This window comes from Lasioglossum baleicum, chromosome 10, assembly GCF_051020765.1.
Source record: "Lasioglossum baleicum chromosome 10, iyLasBale1, whole genome shotgun sequence".
Classification (NCBI taxonomy): domain Eukaryota; kingdom Metazoa; phylum Arthropoda; class Insecta; order Hymenoptera; family Halictidae; genus Lasioglossum; species Lasioglossum baleicum.
Genome location: NC_134938.1, coordinates 284,563 through 311,882, shown reverse-complemented (window position 1 = coordinate 311,882; position 27,320 = coordinate 284,563). Strand labels below are relative to the sequence as shown.

Genomic DNA, 27,320 nt, shown 5'->3' with positions numbered 1-27,320 from the left:
TGGTATTTCTTTGAACTTCTTTATTTAATAATCAATTTACTTAGATATCGTACAATTCGTATTATCACAGCTTATTTACTATTTCCTTTCCTTTCTACGTATATGTATATGCGTATGGCTGATGTTAACACACATTTACACTATGTAAAATCAAATTCGTTTTATTAAATTATAACAGCAACATTTGTAAATTTCTCCCATAGAATAGAAATGAAAATAATACCAGCTATTTGACCAGTCAGAGATTTCAAAACGTGTACTACATCGTATTCAGATGTATTCGAAATACATCACGAATCTTTGTTACAGTATAAACATAAATACACATTTCGCGGCTTCTGCAGAATACTTTACAGGAATAATTACATTTCCGAATGTAAATCTTGTCACATCAACCAAGTTCATAATAAAAAAAATACAGTTGCAATGAAAATAATATTTGTTTATTGCATTGTATAAGTCTATCTTAGTATTTAACCTTTCTTGTGGTAAGCAGATTTTATATTACTTTTGTTAGTCGTTTCTAATATAAAATAGTCCTACTCATTGACATCTCGTAAACTACAAATACACTTTTTAATAGTTGTTAGTGGAACCAACGTATATGTTAGCGTTAAATTTTCATTTGTAATAGTCAAATGTTAAAGCCGAGATGCTTTCGCGGTTCTACAAAAACAAAACAAAATGCAGCAAGAAAATATTTGTTAGAATTGCGATATTACATAGCATATTCTCCATCCAAAAGAGGACATACATCACTTTCTCAATTATAACATATACTATATACAATCTACAAAACTAAATATCATATGACATACGAGTATTTTCAAATATAAAATTCGTATACCGCGGAAACAATCTATACTAATTACCTATTAAGAAGCGTAGCGCATCAATGAATTGTTTATTAAATACGTGTCACTATTCACAACTTTTTATCTACAACCATAAATGAAGTATACAGTTTATATAATCGTACAATTACGACCAACAAAAAAAAATCATTTTTATCATATTTCAGACGGCTACATATTAAAATGTAATTTTATAATTCGAGATGATCCGTCCTATATACGTAAATAAACAATTATACGTGTAAACACTGTAATTACCATGTTTACATTTTAATGTAAATGAAAACATTCTATGTATATGTATTTACTAAAATATAGTAGTTTCAGAAACCATGTAAAACTATACGTAACTTTTATAAATTTCGAATGTTTTCAACATTCCCCTTTGTAATTCTTATTACTCCTAGATATTATGGAAACGCGTTGTTTCGTTCGAATGATGTTTACACGACAAGGTTGTCTCTTTCAATATTTCGTTCTCCTATAATTTCAGTAATTTTGTACAATTTCAAAAGTAACATTTACATTAAACGTCCAATATTAAATTCGTACGACCCTGAAATTACACCCCCAAAAGTTATATCACATTATTGATATTGATCTACTTCAAGAATCTTCCGTTTTTTAGCAGCATAAGATTTGATGTCAATAAGATATGTTCATAACATAAATGTAACGTGTCCACTACTAAAAAAGCAAATACAATAAAAATTTCTTAAGTTTACGGTAACTGGTTAACAGACTAGTTGAAAAATGTATGAAAATTTGAAAATTTGGCAATCGTTTTTCTTTTTCAAAATAGCAGTAGATTATCGCAGAATAGATTTTTCATAGTTCAGATTGAGTAACTATCGGCAATAGTTTACTTCGTGATGTCGAGAATCATAGAAAAATGTTCTGCGTATAATGTACACGCTTTCACACGATATTTACATTCGTTTAAATCATCGAAGATTTTGTTCGAAATTTTTCCGTAAATTACTTTTATCGGTAAAAAGAAAGTAGGCAAGTACTGATTAGATTGTGGCTGTTTCAGACTTTGCCAAGTCCACACAGACTGTGTGACTGATGGTAGAAACGTGTGCTGCTCCGCTATTATCAGAACTAATAATGTTCAAGGATGAAATTTTGGCACGTTGATATGCTACCACCGTGTTCAAACTTAAAAACCTGCAAATCATTTTCTTGATAAATTAATTTTAATCGATGTTGAATACAGGGTGGCTGAAAAGTTCCCGGAATTTTTTAAAGCATTTCAGCAGCATAAAAATACCGCGCAAACGAATGAATCCACACACTTGACCGAATAATAAGTTTTATTAATTCATTAACAATGAAATGAACCAAAAACATTTACGTACGTACATTTACGGACCCGTTTTACCCAAAGCGGGTCCGTAAATGTACCGAATCAAAAGGAGGCAATTTCGAACATTTGTTGTAAATGGTTTTAGTATCATTTCATTGTTAATGAATTAATAAAACTTATTATTTGGTCAAGTGTGTGGATTCATTCGTTTGTGCGGTATTTTTATGCTGCTGAAACGCTTTAAAAGATTCCGGGAACTTTTCAGCCACCCTGTACTTTCGCCAACGATCATTCTCAACTTACCTTATGCAAACATACATGACCAGCAATGCTGTACCAGCTGCGAACATTCTGATAATAGGACCCTCGACTAATTGTATGAGTGTCCAGGCTGCTGCTGATGACCCACACATTGTTGTAACAATGGCAATGGTTTGCAAACAGTGTCGCGATGTCATACCATTTTGCCAATCTAATCTGCTCGCGTGTTCAACGTTATACTGCGCGCCACACACTTTGCATGTCAGACTATCAACGTTTACAGAACTCTGAAATATACACAAATATGAAGAAACTACCCAGTAAGCAGAATGTTCGATTTTGGACAGCTGACTGTGCCAGCAGAATACCATACATCTGCGTCCAAGTAAGTATCGCTTTATGCTGGCACGGTGTGCTATCCAAAATCGAGCGGATTCCGAGCACGCTCAGCTTCGAGCGTCGATCTGCCGGCATACTAGATATCGGCTCGAGACAAACCTGGCTGACTCGGTATAAACAAAATAAATATACAGAATTACGATGTCTTACCTCGACTAACCATCGACGTAAGCAGTTGTGGTGTACTGCGCTAACATCACCTCGACATTGGCAAGGCTGTATTAGCGGGCCAGCATCTTGTCTATCGCTATCGTAACAAATCCAACAATCTTTACTACTAATCGATGTTCCGTCAGAAAACAGTGCAGCATCTTGTTCTCCGCTTTTGTCTTGTAATTCAATTTCCTTCACATATTTCGACTGATCTAATCTTTTAAATATGCGCTTCGGATTTAATATCCACAACTGTTCTGGACTAAAATAGAGAGAAATGATTGTGTCAGGTATTACGTTAGACCAGTAAGAGAATACAGTGTTTTCTGGATAAATGTTCTTTAAGTATATTAAGTATATTAACCCTTTGCACTCGAAGCTATTTGAACTCGAAAATGAAAAATTTCTTTCGACCTAGAATAATAATTAAAATAATTCTAAATCTTTAGTAATTTATTAAATACCAACATATTTAATAATGTACAGCAATTTTTGGAGGTGATTCTCTCTCTCTCTCTCTCTCTCTCTCTCTCTCTCTCTCTCTCTCTGAGTCACTACTCGAGTGCCAAGGGTTAAAAATTTGATTTCGAAGAAATCCACCTGAAACAATTCCACAGCACGCATGGAAACCACAATATTACTCCAACTTCGATAACGCGGAAAACAACGTCATGCCAATTCCTGCTGTGCAACGGAACCCTGTAATAAAAACAAATTAATGAAAATGAAAAGCCACATGCTGCACAATGTGTATACATTTTCTCAGACTTACTTAGTCTTCCAAAATTCGCTAAACGTTTCACTCCACAGAAATCCAACTATAATGAAAAGCATGAAAGCTTGCGATAATAATCCAACACGAGACTGATGCAATTGAGAAATATTTATCTGTTCCTGCACTTGCAACGCTTGCGATGTGCTAGGAATGGGATCAAATAATTTTGCGGTAACTTGTTCTTCAGGATTCACTTTTAAATCAGGAACTGTACGTTTATTCGCAACTCCAGTTCCCTGATAGTCATTCAGAAATCCACCTCGGATCTAAAAGGAAAGATTGTTTTAATGTGTACAACGAATCGAGGAATATATTTCATTACTTCTTAAACTGACCTTGAAGAAAACTTCTACTCCATAAATTAAGAAAAAGATGACAACAATAAACAAAAGTACTGCGTAACATCCGTTAAAAATATGTGTGTAGAAGCTCTGCAAAAATATAATTAAATGTATATTTGAATATATTAATAATATCTAATCCTTTCTATGTTTGAATATAATTTACCTGATCTTCTTGCGAATATATTTGAGCTGTAATGAATTCTGCCAGTAGCAAAGAATATGTTAACACATTAAATACTACGAAACCCATAAATGATTTCGAAAGAAATTGTGGCTTGTCCCACGACATATCTCTCAAATGAAATACTTCAGCCCAGAAACAAACAATTAACGAAGAACCACTTAGAACAAGTGGATAATACGCAGACAATAAGCTCCTCGACCATCCTTCTTTGAAAGCATTCTGTAATAACACTATATTAGATCTAATAGACATAAAGAATGAAAAATAATTGACAAAATTATACTTACAGGAGACGTGAAATATGCACCTCGAATCAGCGATGCCAGGAAAACAATAAAATATAAAACTTTTTGCGTGGTGACCCTGCATGCTCTAAGAAAAGATGGTGCTTTCATTTTTTGCCATTCAGCGACGATACACATGATAAGTTGTATCAGGCAAATAAACGCCAGCATGAAAAATATAGTTGCAAATGCAACGTAGTAACTTAAATTTGGAACATGACACTCCAATCCATCGAACTGAATCTACAATTGAACATGAAATTTTCATGTAAAGACAAATCAGGTGAGTTCAAAATTCTTTTACCGTTATCATAAATAATCACCTCGCATAAACAAGTGCCGTTGTGACATTCGCCGTGTCCGGAACAATTTTCATTGCCGCATGTATCATTCCAAGCCATCATTCCAAATTTGACCAATAAAGACAATGGATTTTGCGTACTCAAAGCAATCATTTGTTCCATGATTGCTATGTGTAAAGCTGACTGTATTTATACAGTCGCGAGTGAAATCTATAAAGTATAATGAATGTTAAAATATTTTGCATACATGAAAATATGTGATCAATGAAATCATAGCAAATCTATAAGTATTAGAATTGTTATAAGTAGACTACAGATTTCTATACAAAATAAAAAGTGTTTGCATCGATTCCAAACCGCAGAAGCTAAATAAAATCTTCCTTGAATTATTTTATTAAATTGATATTCTTCAATTTTTTAAATATGACCACTGCTTTAAATTGTATGTACCAAGTTTTGTTATAAACACATAAAATCTGCAGTCTGGTTATAAGAATTCTTACAATATCATGTTTAATCACTAGACTGCTGATCTTTATGCGTTTATGAAGAAATTGGTTGGACAAAATGTGAAACAGTGAAAGATTTAAACAATTCTAGAATGTTATAATGTTGCATAAAGAATTTTAATTTTGCATAAAGATTCACAGTCCATTAATCACAATCAATGAAAAACACCAAGCATTACGCTATTATTATTAACAGAAAATTATGGAGATGTTTACCGATTACTGACACACACACCTTTGAGTAGCATATTTTGTGAAAATAATAAAATTCTAAAACAACAACAGAGGCAAAAGAGAATTAAGTAGAAAATTAATGTTGGATCGACAGCACTCGAAAAACAAGAAAGAAAAGGTTGTCTTTACATACCAAAGAATTAATTCGTATGCAATCATGTATTTACAAACACTATAATCACAAGATAGAATACAGTAAGACGAGACACGTATCGACGATGGAAACTAACTAAATGAATATTTTCGGTGTTTGTTGCACTCACTGTCAAATTCTACGTATAATTCGACGTTAGCACTTATTATTCTTTGCTATTGCAAGTACATCTAAGTACATGTAATGAGACAGTCCAATCGTCCAATGGTCCAAGTGCAGTTGTAGCCACCTACGCAACAATTCGACGATCCGTCAGTTGTCACCAACACTTCGTTTTTCATAAATACTGACATCGAAAGTGAGTATTTTAGGAATGTTTAGATCATTTTATTTAAGGTGAAAGTGGCAGAGGCTAACTATACATAAATAAACTGTATACTTTATCTACGTTGCGAATTGACGTTCCTGTCTTACTGATCAAAAATCTACCACTAATAATATTATTCTAAGATGGATTTGATCAAAAAAGGAAAACGTAGATAAAACAGGTTCGTGTTTTACCTACGTCTAAACTACTCGAAGTTGATTATATAAAAGATTTTAACAGTAATATACAATTAGAAGTGCACATTAAAATTGGGAGTAGAAGAAATATAATCTAAGTAGAACCCCTTCGTATACTTTTATATACAAACTGATACAAAATAATTACTTATGCCGCACAACCATGAAAAAGTCGAAACTCTCTTATATCACGATGTTCTATGATTCATTCACACGTGAGTGTTACTATGAGTGTTACCAGAGAGATGTTACTGAGTGAGCAAAGCGTGAGCAAAGCAAGAGAAGGTGAGAAGCAGCAACATGTATTTTTCGAGCCAGCGTCGCCAGGTCTGTATAATAAGACCACCGACGAGATATAAGGATAGACCTATCACCAAATGTATTTTTGTGGCCATCTTTGCTAAGGCCACAGCCACATGGCCTCTTTTTCTTGTCATTTCCTGTATTACCAACTCAGTTTTGGAGCCCCAGGCACCGACCAGATACTATTAAAGACTGCCAGCCTTATGGGAGTTCGTGTCACTCGAATATTTCAGTGTTCTCTTACGCCCTCTAACAAGGAGACCCCGCGTATCGAGACACCCAGATCTGAACGAAATTTTGTGTGAACATATAGCTTAGACCATCTCATGAACTATCCCATTGGCTTTCTCTTGAATGGGCACCCGTTTTCGAGATAATCGATATTGAAATGCGACATGTAAGTTATATTCAATGAGTGAAAGACTATTATCACAGCGGTCTGTGGCCGAGTGGGTTGAGCGAATGTCTACCACGAGGTTGGTCGGGGTTCGCGTCCCGTGTCGGCATTTTTTAAAAAATATTTTTTTTCACTTTTTTTTATTTTTCTACGTTCTACACATTATTTCTAATATAATAAATGACAAGTAATCTAGTTTTACGATAGACAAGATATATGTTTCCGCGCGGGGAAATTTTTTTGTTTCTTTTTCGAAGTTTTTTCAATAATGTAAAATAAGTTTACAACAAATAAGCAAGAAATTAAATATATTAACACCACGATTCCCGCAAGCACGTAGTGGGGTGATGGGCGTCGCAAAAACACCCGAAACATAAGTATATTCTGCACCACGAACACCGCACAAATACTGTTGCACTTTCGTTGCAGTTGCACTTTTATTTTTTTAAATCTTCCGGAAACGCTACCTCGTTCACGTTGGCGTATAAATGAATATAATATTATATAATTATATTTTTTTTTATCTTTTATATTTTTTTTCATTTCTTTTCCTTTCTTTTATCCCTTCACCTGGCCGTCGGTGGCCTGAAAAACACACATCTTATGAATAAAGGATAATATCGAGCTAATAGCTGCACATTTAATAAATATGTTGATTTTTCAATAAATTCTATTCCTATACCTATTGTCTTTCACAACATTTTGCAATTTTACCTTCCTTCAAATCAAAATATATGTATCATCCAAGCTGATTTGCCCCAGGCGTGAACAATGTCATATATCGTCTGTTTCTATTTAGGTAAAGAGACGGGATAGTATTTCGTCGGTGATAGTATTATAAGGCAATTACAGAATGGGTAAATACTATATCATTCTTCTTCTACTTGACGAGTATCTCGTCGTTGGTAGAACTTTTAGCGATGTGGTATTTCAGATCACTGTAAGTTCCACGTTATCCCCGCGCCCGTCGCGCCCGGTTACCGGTCCCGTTGAATAACACACGGGCTGGCAGTCTTAGTGGTCTTAGTATCTCGTCGGTGCCCCAGGCAGGATCTCGTCGGTGCCCCAGGCAGGATCTCGTCGGGGCTGCTGACAGCTAAAATAGGCTGACAGCACAAATGGGATATAGGAATAGGATTCCTATATCTCGTTTGTGCTGACAGCTTTCTTACAACTTTTAGTATTTTCTCTACAATTCCGGCCAAATGCAATTTTAGAAAAAATTTCTTTTGACATCCTGTAGTAAACTAATTGCTCTGGCAATATAATATATATCTAAAACAATAATAATAATAATAATTTCGAAAACACAAAACCAAAAATACTTGGAAATATAGGAAACAATGAACCACTCACAGCGATTTGATTACAAATGGCGTACATATTTCAGTCATTTCAGTCGGCGTGTACAAGAAAAATATAAGAAGGGAAAAGAACTGAACAGAACTGAAACGTATAGTTCGGCACTGAGATGTTGGATGTCGCTGCAAAAGAGAGTGACAGGAGTGTCACCTCTATTTAATCCTCTTTGGTATATACATAGTAAATTTGTACGTTTTGTAAACTAAATGTATTTCATTTTTATATAATCTTGTATTAATTATTTCAATCTTTTTCATTTTATATTCAAATACTATCTTTTATCAACAAAAATATTACTTTGCGAACACATCGATCTACAAAGAATTCATTGCACAGTCGCGTTCAGCGTTCAGTATTCCACCTATCAGTTCGTAAGTTTACGAACTGTTTCCAGGAGTTTCCAGGTGATACACTAGCGAAGATAGTTCTCTCTGATCCGAGGTATATCATTGAAAGTACTTACATTAAACTACTGCTTCAATTTATTTATAAAAGTATGTATCATTCTGCGACCTCAGATAATTCTTATTATTAAATCAATGATAAGTTTTATTTTAAAAAACATCGCGTATTACGTAATGTCTATTTGATACTCGTAGAACCTTTCTATTTAACCTGCCACGACCATCGATTGTCAATAATCATCACCGATTACAATTTTCTTTTTCTTAATTACATACTTGAAAACGTATCATTTCTTTATATATATCATACTAAAATTTTTAATATAACGTTAATTTATCAACTCGCCATAGAATGTCATTGAAGTAATAACACACTGCACCGTGTTCTAGGATGATTTATTAAGAACCGAATAGTATAAATATATTTATTGAACAATTAATCTTTCAGATTTATTAAATGTATTGTATGAAAATATTTTTTTCTCTACACGAATTGATATTTGTACTTACGTATAGTTAGTGTATATTTATGTAACATTATATGTAATAATCCAATGTATTTTTGCAGCCCACTTTTGTGGGCTCACGTAACTCCATTACCATTTTCATTTCACCTATTTGCATGCAAATGGAGTGATCCAGCTTGCGAAGCAACGATTCGGAAGAGAAATATACTTATTTATTTATTTGTGGCATGAAGATTCTGGGGTAAACTCGTTTAAATCACATGAAATGAAAATGGTAATGATGTTATGTGCCACCCGAAAAGTGGGCTGCAAAAATACATCGGATAATAGGTCTATCCTTATACCTAGTCTGATTATTAGACACTTAGATAGTTAAAAATTGTCTGCATCGATTGCAAGAAACAAAAACCAAATTCAATGTTATTTCTTCCCTTAATGATTGTAATAGAGGAGAAATCATATATTGACATCTTCAATTTTTTAAATTCTCCAACAACTTTGAATTTCTTTTACTCAATTTCGCTATAAATGCATAAAGATTCGCAGTCTACTGATAATACAATATTCCCTTGCATTCACATAATGTTCACATTTCAGATGTCGGAGGGACGATTAAAAAAACCTGAGCTTCGCAATCTTCACATCGCATATACTCGAAAACATTTGATTGGCATGATCTTATTTTCATTTGGTTGGGGTGCTTTTTATAAACTGGTATACACCGATCCAGCTTCGAGAAGGATCGAAGCGTTTTACAAGTAATGACTACTTCAAGATTATAATAAAATTCAATCTCTTTTTCAGCTTTTTAAATGAAACGTTTTGCTTTATTCTAGAACATATGATGCAGAGGCATCGTTAAAAATAATGGACGAAGCTGGACTTATGCAATCTTCATCAAATTAGTAAACTTTTGTGCACACACATGGACATTTAGCATTAATAAAGAATTCCACCTACTAAGTCATGTATATACGTGATAAATAAATAATTAAGTATTAGATACACATATATATATATATATATATATATATATATATATACTTAAAAAGTTGAGATTTTTTAAGAACCCTACAATTGTTAAGTAATTAACAAGATATTCACTCTTTTTCATTTATAATAATAGCATAATTTAGTAAATGTACATTTAATTCTTTATTAACTGTAATCTAAATTTGATTTATTTTCAGACACGATATATCTGTTGGCCAATCTATCATACGTCGAGTATATATACATAAAAGAAATGAAAAATCTTCAAATTAGTTCTTTTTTCATTCATTTGTTTATAAATGGAATCGCGAGTCATACATATTTCCAGAATTAATCGAAAAATGTTATACAAATCCTTCATTGAAATAAAAGCATATATTGTAGTATATTAAGCGGTGTATTTTAATGATTATTCATATTATCTTATACAAAGTCAGGAAAGAGTCTATATTAATGCGTAACGATTGAAAATGTGATAATAAACATTATTGAAGTCGACGAATATAATTTGTAAGAGGTTAGGAAATTTCAATGTTAATATGATTGGCAAGATGGCGCCTCTCAAATACCCAGCGTGCCCCGCGCGATTGATTTGCGCATGTCAGTTGTTCGCATTGCAAATGGCGGCTCCTTGTTATTGTTCATGGCGTTTTATGACTTGTCCCTTTATATTACCGATTATGTCGAGTTTTTTCGTGATTCCTACCGCGCGTTGTGTGCAGAAAGTGAAGTAAGACTTGCGCGGCATATTTTCGATTAAAATTAGTGCTCCAGTGGTGTGGCTGCGTGCATTTCGGACGCGAGAAATCCCGCACGAAGTTGGAAAGAAATGGGGTAACGTTAAAATTTTCTTGTGTTCATACGGTATCGAATCGTTCAGTGCAAAGACTGAAGTGAGGCTCGTTGGCCGATGTGCCGTTTATCGTTAAATTTTAACTTTGTTTTGGTAAACATACGCAGTTGTGAAACATATAGGAGGGCTACGAAATAAAAATGTTCAGACTTTTGACGGTCTATCTTGAGCATGCTTGAGACCACTTCACGTACACCTCCCCCGATGTACAAAATGGAGGCCCCCCCGATATCCAGTGCTCTAGATGACTATTTTGCTGAAAATCATTATGGAAATTGTCAAAATAAACTATCGCTATATCAGAATGTTGAATATCGAATAATCCTACAATCAACAGTTCGCGTCCGATAGAAAAAAGTATTCTATAACCTATTTTCTTCCGTATACATAGAAGTTGTGTGCCCCCGTCTTATGGCCTAAAAGATTTTAATTGTATTTAGTTCGCGAGTGGTAAGACTTAATCGAAAATCATTTGTTTTATAGATGTTTGTTCACACGGATAAATATCGAGGGTGTAATTGATACTAAACGCATAGTTTTTTCATGAACGGCTATAATTTCATGGAAATCACGATCAAATTATAACCTAGTAATGCTCGTTGGCCTCACTTTTTGTTTATGCACTATGTTTTTATGAGTGTTTCGTTTTGATAACACTTGTCAATTTTCTGTTCGGATTTCATGTTTTAATGTTTCATTTGCATATGGGGATTACCGTTACCCATTTATTTCAAGATTATTTCGTTCGTTCTATTGCACAATTTGTTTACAAAATCTTTTATCGAATCTCATTTTTTTCCATATCCTTATGTATAGATTTATCTACGAATAAAGGATCTTTTACGATATACTTGAAAAATTACCGATGTAACAGAATACAATCGTATTTTTAATATTTTAACATTTGATGTTACTCATCTAATCAAACAGTTTATGAATATTTTAAACAATTTTTAATTTCTATTTTGTTCTTTTGCTCAATCCGACAATATTTTACCTTTTTCATATATATGTTTTTTTATTTTTTCGAAGTTTTATTACACAGTGTTAAATATTCTGTTACTATTAATGAAGTTTATACATATTGTAAAATTTGTTAGAACCTATAATTTGTTTTTTTGCATGATATAGCTGAGAATAATTACTAGTTCCTATATACTAATAAGCATATTGAATACAAATTTTTCAAAGTTTACAATTGCATACAAAGAATATTTATGAATATTTATTAAATCTCCGATATGTTTAATGTAAATTTAATATAAATGTAAATTAATTTATATTAAACGTGTATTGCTTACATTTTTCTAATTCGAAACTATACAATGTAATGCAATTTTATTGTTTTACTTTATAGAAACAGGAAACATATTTATTAGTGCTGGTGTGGTTTGGAGCTGTCGGTTTATAACCGACGGGCAAACATCTTATCACCATATACCATAGTAATACCCTGAGGCGTTTGTAAGCTCTCTGGGTAGTTATGTGATTTGTAGTTGGTAAGCATTAAAATTTTATTGCAATTAATACATAGAATACTCTGTTAGATTAATGTCGATGATCGTTGTACTGCACTGTTGTTATTGTTCATTTTTATTCTAACAAAACAATACACATTAAATATGTCTAATCTAACATGATCATTTAAACAATAAAACCTACAATGTACAAGATTGTACTTTTTATAAAAGATTTTTGAATCGATTGGTATCGAAATGATCTATTTATAGTTTTTGTTAAATACAGTTAATGTCAATTTATTTTATATTGTAGTCATGGCGGCTGATAGTGATGGTGATCTGATTGAGACGGTGGTAACGTGTGAGGGTGACCTAGAAGATCCTGAGTTTCCACATAAGTTTAAAATTATTGTCAATCGTCTTAAGTCTTTGCTTTGCAAAGGTAATTTTCATGATTGTAATATTAGTGTGATGTACAACTTTGTAGTTCTGTTGTCAGGAAAACTCAATTGTTTTATAATTGTAGATAAGGGGGATGGTCTAAAAGTAAATAAGGTAGAGCCATGGAATTCTGTTAGAGTCACATTTTCAATACCCAGAGAAGCTGCACTACGACTTAGAGAATTAGCAGCTCAGGGTTCTCCAACACTTACACAACTTGGCATTCTGTCAGTGCAAGTTGAAGGAGACCAGGTAATGCATATTTATTCATTGAAATTTATTAAAAATACACGTACTCGTAAAATTTTCATTCTTTTCTATCCTTCGATACATATTTTACCAATTTGATTATTGTTCGTTACATATACATGTTTGTATGCCTCATTAATTTAGAAAGAATGAAAGATATTCGATAAGTAATATGTTGAATGATATATTAGGTAATATCGTTGAGGATAGCCAACCGCTTCAGTGGAGAGGCACAAGAAATTGTTTTACATTCAGGACCCTCGCAAGACAGTGGTGCCAAGTCTCAAAATGAACCCACTAGCAATACAACTAATGTTGACAGTGATCCTCAGACAGCTTTACCTGGTCCAAGCAATACATCTAGCATTTCTTCGGCATTACGTAATGTGGCTCAAATAATAGCAGCTGGTACGTAATTGCAGTTCTTATGAGATTAGAATGACTTTTAGTGAATCTATATACGACAATTCCTTTAACATAGATTATATTGTTTCAGGTACATCGTCTGAGAAAACTCCACAGTTTCGTTCTCCGAATGTAGTTGCACCTACGGACTGTGATCCTATCCCACCATTTCTTGCAAAATCCGTACAGTCAACGTCAGGCAACAGCAATGTTGGTGCCTCTGGAAATCAACCAGTGACTAATCCCAGTGCTTCGCCCCGAAACAATTACAATGGTCCATTCCCGTTTGCCAGTATGACACATGCTGCCCAAGCAATACATAGTCGTGAATCACAGGCAACAACAATTAAAAATGCTATGCAACAATTCAAGCATCATGTACAACCACCTCCGCCGTATCCTGCTCAAGAGAACTTGGGGACAGTGACATCGTTAACAACTGGCCATACTACTACTCAATCGATCGCGCCAGTTGGTCAGTTAGCAAATCAGTACAAGTCTTCAATTACCAGCACATCTAGTCTGTCACCAAACAATAATAATCTGACAGGGAATTCGAATGGTAATGGGAATCAAGTTGCTTTGTCCAGCCCGCTTCTCGTGAATCTTCTACAAAACGATGCCGGAACACATCCGAACAATGTGATACCTGGTCAGAAAATGTTACCGCCAGCTGTTATTGATAATTCCGGACTTGCGAATCGTATAAGACCTACGAAAAAGCCGATAACCAGAAGGAAAGATTTATCTTCGCCCAGTGAATCGCCACCAAATTTAGACTCACTTAGAACGGAAGACCTTATCGGAGGAACGACAGTCATTCCTGACTTATCTCAATCTACTGCATCTGCATTTGCAACTGTTAACGTTAATCAACCCTCAACTATTCCGCAACAGCATCCAGTCAATGTTATCGGTGGAACTGGGCAAGCTATCACGCAGCAAGTAGTGCATCAAACTTCTAACACAGGACCAATGCAGCAACCACCATCGGCGATGCATGCTCAAGTACAAATACAACAAAAGTTTCCTATTAGACAAGAATTGGCTTACAGACCGTCGCAGGTGCAACTGCAAGGCCAACTTCCCATTAGACATCCAGTGAACGGACAACAAATACGAACACCTTTGCAGCAACGACAATTACTGCTGCAGCAGCAGCAGCAACTTTTAACACAGCAGCAGAATATAAACGCTTCGCAATTGCTTACGCAACAAACGACGACGCAGCAACAAACTATGGTACAACAGCAAAATGTAAATACATCGTTACAGTCTACATCGGTTTCTAATCAGCCACTTCTGCAACAACAACAATTAATACAGCATCCAACGGTTAATTTGAATGTCTCGCAACAGCGGCTAAGTTACTTAAACAACCAACGGCAACAACCGACTCCTCCCCCTTACACGAGACAACCGGTTCCACCGCAGTCCCATTTAGGACAACAAAATCAAGCGTTGAACGTGCAACAACAATTACATCATAACCAACTTAAAAATATAAATGTTAATACCAGTACGACGACTGACTTCCGGTACGGACAAAGTCAGAATATTCTCAGCAGAAATTATCAGGCTGCACCGAGTAGTGCTAATGGGACCACGTGGAACGCACAAAACACTACTATTCCCCAAGGTGCGCAGGTTAATACTTCGCGTATGCCAACTACGAATCAGGTTTCAGGTGCCTTTTCTCAATGCGGATCTCACCCTAATCACGTTTCTAACAATAATGTCGTTTCGCCTGCCACTGCGAAGGTCGAAGCGTCCGAATCTCCAAAAGCTGAGGAAGAGACACCTGAACCAGAATATACGTCGACTGGTAAAATACGACAGTTTTTAATTAACCCTTTAACTGGACACCTGGAACCGATGCCCAGTGAGAGTTCAGATTCGGAGCCAGAAAGTGCGGTAGATAATCAAGATGATTTCTTTTCCTTTCCATCGCCATCGAATGATCGATCGAACTCTATGTTCTCGGACGACGATGCAGACAGCAACTTCTCAAGAAGAAACGACACAACAACAAATACAGATCAATCGGATTCGGAAACCACGGTGAAGTCTACCGCCAGCGAAGGAAGCTTGAAACACAACAGAATAAAATCTAGTAGAGAAACCACCCAAAGTCCGATGCCTGGAGAGAAAATCAAACTAAGATTAAAATTAGAAAAATCCGAACCTGTTACGCCGGCTTACAAAGTTGATGTTTCTTTCGTGAACACGCCACCGATTCGAAAAGCTGATAAATCAGTGAACAAAATGTTTACCACCGGTATTCCAAACTCAGGAACTGGTGATGAGCCAAGAGTGCCTCCATTACACATTTCCTTAAGAGGACGTAATGCTTCGGTAGTACAAATCAGAAAAAAGGAAAAGAAATCATTGAAAGACGCCGAATCTGATCCGATTAATATAAAGAGGCGGGGGAAGTTAAAAAAGATAAAGGAGTGTTTAGATGGGAACAAGTTGTTGCAGAAGAAGTCGTCCTTAAGCATGATTATAGGTAGCTCGCCCGCATCGAAATTACCTTTGTCGAATTCGACGATGATCAACAGCACCAATACTGTTAGCAAAGTCAACAATATACTTCAAACTGTTGTATCAAAACCTAATGCCTTAAAGCAAGAATTACCGGTAGACGTTGTACGCGTTCAAAGTGGCATCACAAAACCAAGTTCGAGCAAAAGCGGTGACGTTGATGATATACCATTGAACAGTAGAATACCGTCTCCTTCGAAACATAAGTCTACTGTTTTGAGTCAACCACTGAATACCCAACAGACTTTATCAAAAAATCAAGTGGAAATGGACATTCAAAATCATATGCAAGAACATAAAATAGGAGGAGGTAAGATGCGTAGTAATTAGAGGTCTGCGAGAATCCGAAAGTGGGGTTCTCAATACCTATTTGGCTTGACATTGTTCTTAAGTGGGCTGAGAGTTTATGGGTCCCATAATGTTGTCCGGCAGACCATAAAGTGGAAAAGGATAGAATATGACATACCCTTTTGCTCTGGGTGGTAGTCTCGTTTCCAGGATTACAAGGGTGTGGGATGCGCCTTCTCATTTCTCGATAATGCAAAGATGGGTTCTTTCAGTAGTCAAAAGCGCTAAATAAAAAATCGATTTAGGCCGCGATCGCCCTCAAAAGTCCTGTAAACCTTTGGATCTCCACGATTACTGTCCCTTCGCCTACCTCTTCCACTATGGGGCATCCCCACAAGGGGCCAAGAAGCTCAAGCTGCCTCGGTCGCCGCGCAGTCCGTGTTTACATGCTGTCCTTTTCTATGTTCGGCATCCTTTGTACTTTCGGCGCGGTCGACGCAGTCATAAAATAATAGTTTCCCTACACAATCTCTACCCCTGCTCGGAACAAGCGATGGGAGCTAGATTGCGACATGTTGCTGAATAATGCAAATTACGTCTCGTAAACGTGAAAATAGGACTTCTGAGGGCGACTGCGGCCTAGATTGATCTTTTATTTTTAAAAAATTTAAATTAGCGAAAAACCCCATCTTTGCATTATCGAGAAATGAGAAGGCGAAAAAACTACCCTCTTAAGCGGTGTCGAGAGTAAAACTTCAGAAGAAGAAGAGGAGACAGTGATTTTCTTGTTGCGAAAAAAAAACATCGCCTTCTTATATCGAAAGAAAACTGTGTATCGGGATTTTCAAGAGTATTCGGGAACCCTAATATGCTTGGGAATTCTGAATATTCTTGACAATAACGAATAAAATTCTCGTCCCGTCCCGACCCAACATTTTCAGGTTTTCGCATACCTCTAACAGTAATGCTTTTGTTGGAATATTTTGTATCTTGTTTTACTAATTCGTATACGACTAATACCAAGAAATGTTTTTCTTACATTTTTTCGTGCGATTTCACAGGGAAAACCAAAAGAAGAGATTCCAAAAAGAAATCAGAATCTGGGGATGGCTTACATCGCGAACAAAACTTATTATCCGGTGGCAGAATTCTAGATAATCAAGCGAAATGGAGAAAGCTCAGTTACAAAGGTGATTCGAGCCAATCCATAAGAAAAGCTGACACTGTTATGGCTGGAAATGATTTCAACGCTGTAAAGAAAGTGGGAGAAATTCGAAGAACAAGTGATAGTGACATCAATAGGTCAGCAATTGAAAAGACTACTTTAAGTGCCATTGCTTCCAGATTAACGGAAGTGAATGGTGTGAGAAAAGATTTAATTAACCAAGAGAAAAGAAGAAGGCTAAGTTTAATAGATGAGAAAGATCTGCATTTAGGAGGTAAATATTAAGCTTAAGATTGAACGTTTAGAAAAATCTCAAACTTGTATATATTAAATTTGTTTTGGATACTAAAGTCATACATTTCTCTTTCGGATATGTTGCAGAATCTCAAGATGCAGAGGCTACACATTTTAATAGTCAGAAGACCATTCCTGAATGTTCTTCCGTCAATGCAGTTCCCCATACAAATACAACTACAAACACAAATACGAAACCTGCCTGCAATCCAACATTTGAAAATGAAAATCCTGGACTAGTATCTTCGAATATACCTGCACAGAATGATTCAAATTCGTCTGCCAACCTTGAAAGCAAAGTATCTGTGCATCATGTGGAAACAGCTGCGAAGAGCGTACAGCCATCTGTAAATAGGATAACATCTGGAAAAACCAAGGTGGATTCGGATAGCTGTAAGACTAATTCTACGATCACTGCGAAAAATCAGACCATCAGTCAAAAATTAAAAAACCACATGGTTTCTAAGGGTGATACGAACGCCGCTATTAACAGGCATAACAAAGTTGAACATTTCGACCATAAAAGAGTAATTCAGAATCATATGAAACAAGTGGAAAGATCCCCGGTAGAGACTAAAGTGGATAATACGCAAAGAATTAGCTTACTGAAAACAACGCAAGGTTCGGTAACAGGAAACTCAGTGGACCAAGTTCCCAGATCCCAAAGTGTTGAACTATCTTCCAACAAAACAACTTTACCGATCGGAGAGATCAATGTAACGGAAGCAAAAGTGAAGCAGAAATTACTGGAAACTACAGTTCCGATTGCAATCGGGGTAGATGCAAATGCAGAGAGAGTGAGCAGCGGAGGAGGTGGCGAAGATTCAGGCATCGAATCGATGGATGCTCTTTCAGAGAAGTCACCGAACCAAGGGGAATCTCCTTTGCATAGGCCAGTGACCGAATCAGTAACACAAAGTAGCGCGAAGACTGCTGTTCAGGGGGAATCTTCCCTACCAACCACCAATAAGAACGTGCCTTCCTCAACTAGTAGTAGTGATATGTGTTCAAATTCTCATTCGGAACTTCTGAAGTCCAGTGCCCCACAAAGGTTAAGTCCTGTGTCTGTAGCAAATTATCTTGAAAATCATATAAATCGCAATATATCAAATTCTAGTGAACACGACCCGAAAGAAGTACCTAGTGAAAAAACAACTTCTTCTACATCGAGAACTGGTGGTCATAGTGACTCGGTTACTAGTTTCAAAGTGGCCGACAATGAGAAAAGTATATCGAACCCTATGGTTACAGGATCGGTGACTATTGTGACAGCTTCTGTACCGAGTAACGTGGATAGTGATAATTTATTGCGATGCGCGCAGCAACAAACAAATGACTTTTCTGAAAAAGACAGTTGTAATATTAAATTAGAAGGTTCTGTTAATCAGCACGATCAGGGTAAGACAACTATTAAACACGAAGCGTTGCGAGCCCCGGAGAGTGCATCCGAAGACAATGTAAAAACAGTCATAGACGGTAACAGTGCAATTAGATTAAGCGATAAACCTCATGGACAAAATAATAATGGTGTGCCTGTAATACAAAATCATATTGCTTATAGTAATGTAAAGACAGAAAAACTTGATAATACAGTCGCGAATGAGGCTAGCACGGTGACAGACAATTCATGTTCCAATAGTCAGAGTTTCAGTTCTGAAATCAAAGTAGAATCTAAAGCTAACGCGAAAGTTGACGACACAAGGCAAAACGATCAATCGGAAACCTCGAAAAGCCCTAGCATTTCTTTAAACGCTACATCCGTTAAGTTAGAACAATGTTCTGATCAAAACCAAAAATCTAATGTACAAGGTCATCAACAAATATCAGTTAGAGAGCCTTCGATGAATCTGCAAAAGGTGACCGACGATTTGGTGAAAAAGATTGTGAACGATGCAAGTGATATAAGTATAGGTATTCAATCACCTCTGGGGGAAGATCCCCAACCGATTAGAATTACTCCACCATTATATACATACTCTAATTCAGTAGTTTTACAACGGGATGAGACTCCGAGCCCTGCAGCACAAAATCCAGAAGTAGATTCCAGCGATGTGGAACACGTGAAAAGGAAGCGTCGAAGAAAACAGGAATTGGAGGGACGTCAAGATGTCATATGCATAGAAGAGAACGATGAGGCACAATTTGTTGAAAGGTTAAACTCTAACAGCTCAGACGATTATGTTAAACGACATCCGAAGTCGTTGCTAGAACAACTTCTCATAGAAATTCCAAACGACGCTAATGAGAAAAGATCATTAAGAACTAGATCGCAAAAATTGAACAGCCCTGACATTGTAAAGACTCCAAAAAGTAGTCCTCATGGTCCTAATAAATTAGAAGAAAGACGCAGTATATCGCCGTACGCTAAAGCAAGTCCTAAGTTAGGAGTATCAAAATTATCTCCTAATACGACAATAAAAGTGGGAAAAAGAAAACGTCAAGAAAGTGAAAGTTCTGTAGCTTCTAGCACTGCTGACGACCCTCAACCAAGGCCAGGAAAACGGAAATGTTCGGAGAATGCTGCAGAACTCATTAAAGCTTGCATGGGTGTGGATGAAGCTGGTTCTTTAAAGAAACAAGTACCTGTCAAAGAAGAACAGTCAAAAAAAGGATTCAACATACTGGCCAAAGCTAAGAAAGGTGTTTATTCTATGTTATTCATTTTATTCTATTATACAGGGTGTCCCAGAAAGAGTGTCGGAAAAAGAAACGGGTTCCTAATATCTGAGGTGATTCTAAGCACCTGTTTCCTTTGCCACTTAGCGTCGAAAAGTTTTGTTTTCGAGTTATTAACGAAAAAAACCTGACTAATCAGAGTACGGCTACAGCGGGCGGATTCCGGCTCGACCAACGGCAATGCTACGCTCAGCGGACCAACCGCCGAACCGGAATCCGTTCGCTGTAGCCGTGATCTGATTGGTCTGTGTTTTTCGTTAATAACTTGAAACCAAAGCGTTTGAAAGCAAATCGTCCTTTTCTTTTTCCGATGCTCTTTTTGAGACACCCTGTATAGCAATTTAGTAATATAGTTTAATGCGTGGAGCGTCTAATATGTACGTACAGAGTTTCATAATTTTATCACTAGAGATATTTAGAATACAAAGAGAAACTATCAACTTTTACAGTTGTATTGAATGTATTCATTCTTTCTTATAAAATATGTGCACTGAATAGAGAGTAACTAGTTCCCAATGTATCTTTAACAGATTAATAATATTCAAAAGTAGGAATGATGACATCTAGATAATGAATAACATTACTTTACAACTACATAAATGTGAGAAATATTTCAAGTGATAAAGTTATCTAAGATGCTTTGCATGTACGATAAAACATCTTTAGACATTAGACATTGTTCATTTCATTTATTTCTTTTATAATAACACAGACTGCCAAAAACAGAGTAATTAAAGTGCAAATTAATGTTTAAAAATTCCTACATGTAATGAAACTGAGATTATTACATTTCTACATATATATATGTATGTATATTTATGTGTTTCTGTGTACACGTATCTACATACATATACGTTTTCTCGTGAAATCTATTTGTGCAGTTAACAGATTTGAAATATCTCTCAATCTCAGTTGTGTCTGTCCCTGATTGATGTGAGTGCCGTTTGGAAAAAAGTTTGGACCTGAATATTCTGTTACGAACACGTTTTTGTATTTTTAGGTCCCATTGTGGTAGAAGTAGATTCGTCTGATGATGAACCATTGATTGAATCTGTAGGAAAAGCAAGAATGCGATTATCAGACGAAACATCCGCTGCGTCTCCAAAGTCTAAAGATCAAAAGTAAGCAACACCCCGGTGCATTCTTTTAGCAGCTGTGCATATCTGAATAATGTCAGAGATTTGAGAGCCCCGCTACGTAAATAAATTTTTGTTATTCTAGAACAAATACAAGCACAACTGTTTCTGGCAGTCAAATTAATTCCAGTAATATATCAAATTTCAATGCCAGTAATAGAGTGCAAAGAGAGAGCCGTTTATTAACCACCAAACAACCCAATACAACTACGGTAGTTACCGCTGGAAAGGAAAGACTGCGAGGTACTTCTGCATCCAGTAATGAATCCTTAGGCGAAGTAACAACGAGAAGATCTGTTCGGCAAAATACAGCGTCACCATTAGCAACACCGGCTAGCAATACAAGGGGTGCAACTAGATCTACAGAAGATATAACTAGAAGGAAAACTCGAAGTGGTGCTGGTACGTAAACAAAAAAGTATCTATATTTCCATTGAAATACAAATCACCATTGATACAATATATACAATCATTTAACACGTTCCGTGCCCAGGCAATTCTATGAGACTTTCCATTTGGATCATGTGGTCTATCGATGGCCCACGCAGCATAACATATCTGTTGATCAAGAGATAAGACTTACAAAATGCACTGTTTAATAAATTATGTGTTTTTATCGGATGATTTATGATTCTTTGGTTTATCTAAAACATGTTAGATATCAATCTTTTACAGTTACAATTTGCTATCCATTCTTTCGCAGCTTTTTCTTGTAAATGATAAGTTGTCCTCTTTTTTTTCTGTGATTTCCATTGATTCCTCATTTTTTTACTATTCCCGTAGGCAACGGATATTCGTTACCATTATCATCAACAATAATTAATAATCTTCGTAGCTAGTTAAGGGTAGGATAAAGAGCGCTTCAATAACAAAAATAAGTAATGACCTAAATGGAAAGTTCATCATAGGCCGTGTTGCACATGGCGCGCGAAGATTTGTTTCATTAACACCTTGGGGACGACTTTGACATCGAACTGAGTCCTCGAGATGAGTCGCTTGTTCTGATTTCTTTAGTGTCCGGTTTCGATGACGATCGAAGCCGATGACGGTCCCCGAAGCGTTAAAGTACTAGATCCATTTTCATAATATATGTATATGAAGATTCAACGACTAGTTAATTTTTATATAAATATTTATGACAATAATAAGTTATATATTCTGTACTTCACATACCATTTTAATTGAGAACACCTCGTACAGCGGGAACATTGTTTTAGTAACAGCTGAGGCAGCAGAGCAGGCAAAACGGAGGCGAATATCCCGAGAAAACAAATGACCTTCGGGAAGTGACCTTGACAGTGATTAGCTACCGTCGCTCGTCAAGGCCTATCCGACTGATTGTATATCTGTTATAAATGGTTACGTGATCGCTGTGTGGCTGGACCCCACCTGGTGAAACTGTATGCGTCAATAGCGCACAATGCTGCTGTACATGTAGCAGGAGTATCGTGTTTGGAGTGCTGGATGGTATTAAACTTTTTCTTTCTTTTTTTTTGTTACAGTAGAATGTACGTTAAGTTTTATTAAATTGAAAACTATGTAAACAGTTATATCTTCTAATGACGCGAATATCGGATACGAACTTTTATCTTCTTAGGGTGTACCATCATTGTTATGTTTTTAAATGTTTAAACCGCTCATTAAAACGAAAACGAAAAAAAAATAAGAAAAGAAAAACAGAAAATAAACGTAACTTCGCTATCTTTTCTCGGCCGTCTAGCGTTCTCAATTAACACTGTACTCCTAAAACAGCAAGAAGTTTAGTTACTCAGAGTAATCCGCTCAATGCATCATCCTTTAATCTAAGTAACTGAACTGATCCGAAACTGCCGAGTCGATGTGCAACTTTCTTTTGCCAAGCTTATGTGACCCTGTATTTAGTTGAGAACGAAAAACGATAATGGACATCGTACGATAATAAATATTATAAAACGTTACGTTACGCATTGGCATATTACCCGGAAAATTTTTTACTAACTGAAGTACTATAGCGTTACGACATTTAGATTCTGATTGATTATTTCATCTCGCAATCAAAAGAAACCAAGCGAATGAAAAGAAATCGATTTCCATTTGACAAAACCATGATTAATATTAACGACTGATACAGGTTAATGTATGGTAAAAGGAAGACGAAATTTATAATGCATTAAACATAAAATCTGACTGTACTGCCGTAAATAATGTACGTTTCTAAGGACAAATTTCATTAACTGGTGGGGCTTAAGTCGCTACTCCGACAACTTCACTGATAGACTTTGTTTGAACATGATTTTCTTCATAGCTGACATTCATATTAGTCTACCTACTACATAAATATTTTTACATTCGGACGATTAGACGCGAACAAGAAGTCTTCATCACTATTACGTATTATTCATCGTTACTCTAAACAATAAACGTGAAGTTCTCTCTCTCTCTCTCTCTCTCTCTCTCTCTCTCTCTCTCTAAGCTTGTAAATTGAAATACTTGTTAGAATCAATTTCTATTCATGAAAAGAACTTTTCAAAAGTATTTTTAGGACAATCGTACTTTTCTATACATTTACACCACGAAGAACGCATTTATCCTAAAAAGGTTTATACATACGATACTAGATAATTCACGATTTGATTAGATTCAACAAGAATCGTCGTTTATACTACAAGATCTTTGTTTCCTTTTTTTCTGTCACGATAAACATAGTCTTTCAGTAAGAAGTTGGTCTTGAGTTACAATATTGCAGAGGGCAAAGGGTATAGGGTTATTAAAAAGGATTTATTTTATTTATGAAACATAAACAGAACGTTGGGATAAATCGCGCATAAAATATATGAAAATAATAAGAATAATTATTATAGAAAAAAAACAATTAATATTATACAATGTTAATTTGATAGGTAATATATGAATGAATATATTTTGTAAATAATTTCTTGTAAAGATACATAAAGCACCCCTCGTTGTACATATATAAGAACTGTTTAAATTTTTATTAAATTATCGATAATTCAAATTGTGCAACATCGTCATACTATTAATTATTCTTCGTGATCGTGCACTGAGAACACTAGGTAGCATCCTTTTGGCAACACTTAATGTATATAAGGATGTGTATATATACATACGTATATATATATATATATATATACAATAGTATTATATATGTATGTAAGTGATGTATATGAACTATTGTTTTTGTGAACAGATAATCTAGTTTTATATTGTATAAATGTAAATTATACAGATTAGAGGGGTGGAAGTTCTAAGTGTGCCTGTGATAGCCATCATAGCACTCCTTTATATTTGCGAATTTGCATTTAAAAGATCCTACATCTAAGATATATATACATGTTAATTTCTCTGAGATCCTATGTACGTTCCATTATGTCCGTTAAGTTAAATACATATCTGCAACTTAGATTATTTTAACGAAATTAAATATGATCGCTTTATTTTATCAGCTGTGTATTGTAAAATTTTAAAGATTGTACCACGATTGACTTGTAAGTATTGTTAAACGTACAATACTGCTTGGTAAATAAATAAATCCCAACTTGCTATAGAATCACGTGAGCCTTTTAAAGGGTAAGATTTTTTACCAAGGAACTGTTATCGTTTCTTCGATGTCAAATAAAATTTCATGAGATATTTTCGACGAAACATTTTCTTTCTACTCCTTATTAGCTGTGATGGCTACCAGGCAACAAATATTTCAGAAAAGATTATTTCTGTCATTCGAATGACACGAACTGAATTCAATAATATTTCAAATAGAAAAAAATGTTGACAACATTATCGATAAAAGTGAAATGAAACCGTAACTAGGGTAGTTAACATTTTTTTCTATTTTCAATATTATGTTAAATTATTTAGTTAAATCACCATTTGTTTAATAAAATTTAGTTAAATAGATCTTGAATTACATATTGTAAATAATAGCATGCTTATTTTACATGGTGGGAATATATGCTGTATATAAACCATATAAAGAAATGAACATATAAATCATGTTTAATTTGATTCAGCCCCGTATTGTAATGGAATGATGTATAATATAAAGTATAGTAACTTAATGACAGAATCTAAGAATCAGCGGGAAAGAAAAGAATTGTAATTTCGATGTAAAATATTCTCTTCGATACTAGAAAGATAAGCTAGGGATTATTATGTTACAATTTTATCATTGAATATTACATTTATATGATTGTATAGATTATAAACAAACTAAGCTTTGTGTGTAAATATAAATATTTTAAAGATAAGTAAATCTTTTGCATGTTCACATAATTAAGGAGCTTCTAAAGTTTGTCTGCCATAACAATTGCATATAATATGTATATGTATTATAATAAAAATAATTCTAATACACCAAAGATCATTCATTGATTATAATATGTGACAATTGTTGATATTCGATACGATTTTTAAAAAAAAATGGTGTATTCGTGACGCTCAATGAATAATTGGTGTTTGTAGACATGTTCAACATTACCATCACATTTTGGTGCAATCTATAATATTATATGAAATAAACGTTCACTCTTGTGCCCATCTATACATAATATACAATAAATTCGTTACAAGCTCCTTAATTTTGTTTGCAATGCCACAAATATTTTATCATGTACATGGATATATACGTTTTAAGATCACCAGCTCCAAACGAAGTCTGATGACTTTAAAACATGCTGTATGCAAAACATTTGTATTTTTAGTATTCGGTTACTTGATATAAATAGCAGTAAAAGTAAATGATTGATAATAATCCAACTGGATATATAAATATATAAATATAAAAAATTAGATACAATACTATATTTGTAGAAAACGATTGAGCACGTGAAAAGAAAATCGCGCTATGATTATAAAAAAAAATATTATAAGTATATTATCTATTATTACACAAAGTGAATACACAATATAGTAATTTGCTAATTGTACCTTTTAATAATTACTGTAGACACATTGATGAAGAAGGTTTTTTTCTTGTTATTAATTATTACTATAGTCTTAAAAGATAATGAAAAAAGTGTTATAAAAAATGCAATTGCTTATTTTGTATTATACCCAGTTTCATAAATTACTTTAATATCCCTTATGTGCATATATTTATATCTGATCAAAATAATCATATCACATATTTATGTTACAGAAATATTTTCTATATTTCATGTCAGTCCATTTTTCAAGTTTTCATTTTATCATCTTCATTTGTGATAAAGCGGTATGTCCACAGATTTTTAAGAATATATACTTGCTGTTACAAATCATAAAAAACAAAGACTATCTCTACATATATTTCTAATATTATATTGCATCATTGTGTTCACCTTATCCAAGAAAAATACGTAGTAAATTACATAATAAAATCCACCAATATATATAATTATCTTTTGAAATATTTTATGGACAAGAATTCGACATGTACAAAATGAAGAATTTTGTTACATACATTATATATACGTAATACTTGTTAAATATTTCTGTATGCTACACATTCAGTAAGTAAAATTATTAATAATATTCTAAAACTTAAAGACATGCTTTATTTTTTTGGAACTCTATATTTTTTATTGTTGATTTTAAAATCAATCTATAATTATAGCTCTTTTGAGACGAATTCAATGAGATGCTT

At 34.7% G+C, this 27,320-nt stretch overlaps 3 protein-coding genes across 10 annotated transcripts; 2 read left to right on the top strand and 1 right to left on the bottom strand.

Moving 5' to 3' along the window:
* Positions 1 to 5: 5 nt before the first annotated feature.
* Positions 6 to 6,206, bottom strand: LOC143213129 (uncharacterized). Of its 3 annotated transcripts, none has more exons than XM_076432715.1 (10): positions 5,872 to 6,206; positions 4,887 to 5,075; positions 4,567 to 4,806; positions 4,259 to 4,498; positions 4,087 to 4,182; positions 3,749 to 4,017; positions 3,577 to 3,675; positions 2,974 to 3,238; positions 2,467 to 2,711; positions 6 to 2,024 (listed from the first exon to the last, which is right to left on the bottom strand). In XM_076432715.1, exons 2-10 carry the CDS (start codon positions 5,025 to 5,027, stop codon positions 1,871 to 1,873), a joined length of 1,749 nt encoding a protein of 582 aa, XP_076288830.1. In that variant the 5' UTR covers positions 5,028 to 5,075; positions 5,872 to 6,206; the 3' UTR covers positions 6 to 1,870. The 3 variants fall into 3 exon arrangements, with proteins under 3 accessions (XP_076288830.1, XP_076288832.1, XP_076288831.1); XM_076432717.1 differs by lacking the exon at positions 5,872 to 6,206 and adding an exon at positions 5,742 to 5,758; XM_076432716.1 differs by lacking the exon at positions 5,872 to 6,206 and adding an exon at positions 5,591 to 5,644.
* A 2,425-nt stretch (positions 6,207 to 8,631) lies between these two features.
* On the top strand, positions 8,632 to 10,204 carry Cype (cytochrome c oxidase subunit cyclope). 2 transcript variants are annotated; one of them, XM_076432721.1, is made up of 3 exons: positions 8,632 to 8,769; positions 9,797 to 9,957; positions 10,036 to 10,204. In XM_076432721.1, the coding sequence occupies exons 2-3, from the start codon at positions 9,797 to 9,799 to the stop codon at positions 10,103 to 10,105; spliced, it is 231 nt and encodes a 76-aa protein (XP_076288836.1). In that variant the 5' UTR covers positions 8,632 to 8,769; the 3' UTR covers positions 10,106 to 10,204. The 2 variants fall into 2 exon arrangements, with proteins under 2 accessions (XP_076288836.1, XP_076288835.1); XM_076432720.1 differs by having other exon boundaries at positions 8,663 to 8,822.
* Positions 10,205 to 10,793: 589 nt separating this feature from the next.
* LOC143213125 (uncharacterized) lies at positions 10,794 to 27,193 on the top strand. 5 transcript variants are annotated; one of them, XM_076432712.1, is made up of 11 exons: positions 10,794 to 11,026; positions 12,403 to 12,544; positions 12,819 to 12,947; positions 13,032 to 13,198; positions 13,387 to 13,603; positions 13,692 to 16,454; positions 17,494 to 17,871; positions 17,979 to 20,531; positions 21,568 to 21,688; positions 21,858 to 22,105; positions 22,921 to 27,193. In XM_076432712.1, the coding sequence occupies exons 3-11, from the start codon at positions 12,821 to 12,823 to the stop codon at positions 22,977 to 22,979; spliced, it is 6,633 nt and encodes a 2,210-aa protein (XP_076288827.1). In that variant the 5' UTR covers positions 10,794 to 11,026; positions 12,403 to 12,544; positions 12,819 to 12,820; the 3' UTR covers positions 22,980 to 27,193. The 5 variants fall into 5 exon arrangements, with proteins under 5 accessions (XP_076288827.1, XP_076288825.1, XP_076288824.1 ...); XM_076432710.1 differs by having other exon boundaries at positions 21,789 to 22,105; positions 22,927 to 27,193; XM_076432709.1 differs by having other exon boundaries at positions 21,789 to 22,105; positions 22,921 to 27,192.
* The last annotated feature ends 127 nt before the right edge of the window (positions 27,194 to 27,320 follow it).

What these genes read in the sequence shown, in the direction of transcription:
- LOC143213129 (XM_076432715.1), bottom strand. Translation starts at nt 5,027, where the DNA reads ATGGAACAAATGATTGCTTTGAGTACGCAAAATCCATTGTCTTTATTG. An exon ending in GAGTAGAAGTTTTCTTCAAG is followed by an intron (nt 4,018 to 4,086) that starts GTCAGTTTAAGA and finishes CTTTCCTTTTAG; the next exon opens with ATCCGAGGTGGATTTCTGAA. An exon ending in TACGTCGATGGTTAGTCGAG is followed by an intron (nt 2,712 to 2,973) that starts GTAAGACATCGT and finishes TGTATATTTCAG; the next exon opens with AGTTCTGTAAACGTTGATAG.
- LOC143213125 (XM_076432709.1), top strand. Translation starts at nt 12,821, where the DNA reads ATGGCGGCTGATAGTGATGGTGATCTGATTGAGACGGTGGTAACGTGT. An exon ending in GAAAGATCTGCATTTAGGAG is followed by an intron (nt 17,872 to 17,978) that starts GTAAATATTAAG and finishes GATATGTTGCAG; the next exon opens with AATCTCAAGATGCAGAGGCT. An exon ending in GAAAACTCGAAGTGGTGCTG is followed by an intron (nt 22,106 to 22,920) that starts GTACGTAAACAA and finishes ACATTGTTTTAG; the next exon opens with TAACAGCTGAGGCAGCAGAG.
- Cype (XM_076432721.1), top strand. Translation starts at nt 9,797, where the DNA reads ATGTCGGAGGGACGATTAAAAAAACCTGAGCTTCGCAATCTTCACATC. An exon ending in AGGATCGAAGCGTTTTACAA is followed by an intron (nt 9,958 to 10,035) that starts GTAATGACTACT and finishes GCTTTATTCTAG; the next exon opens with AACATATGATGCAGAGGCAT.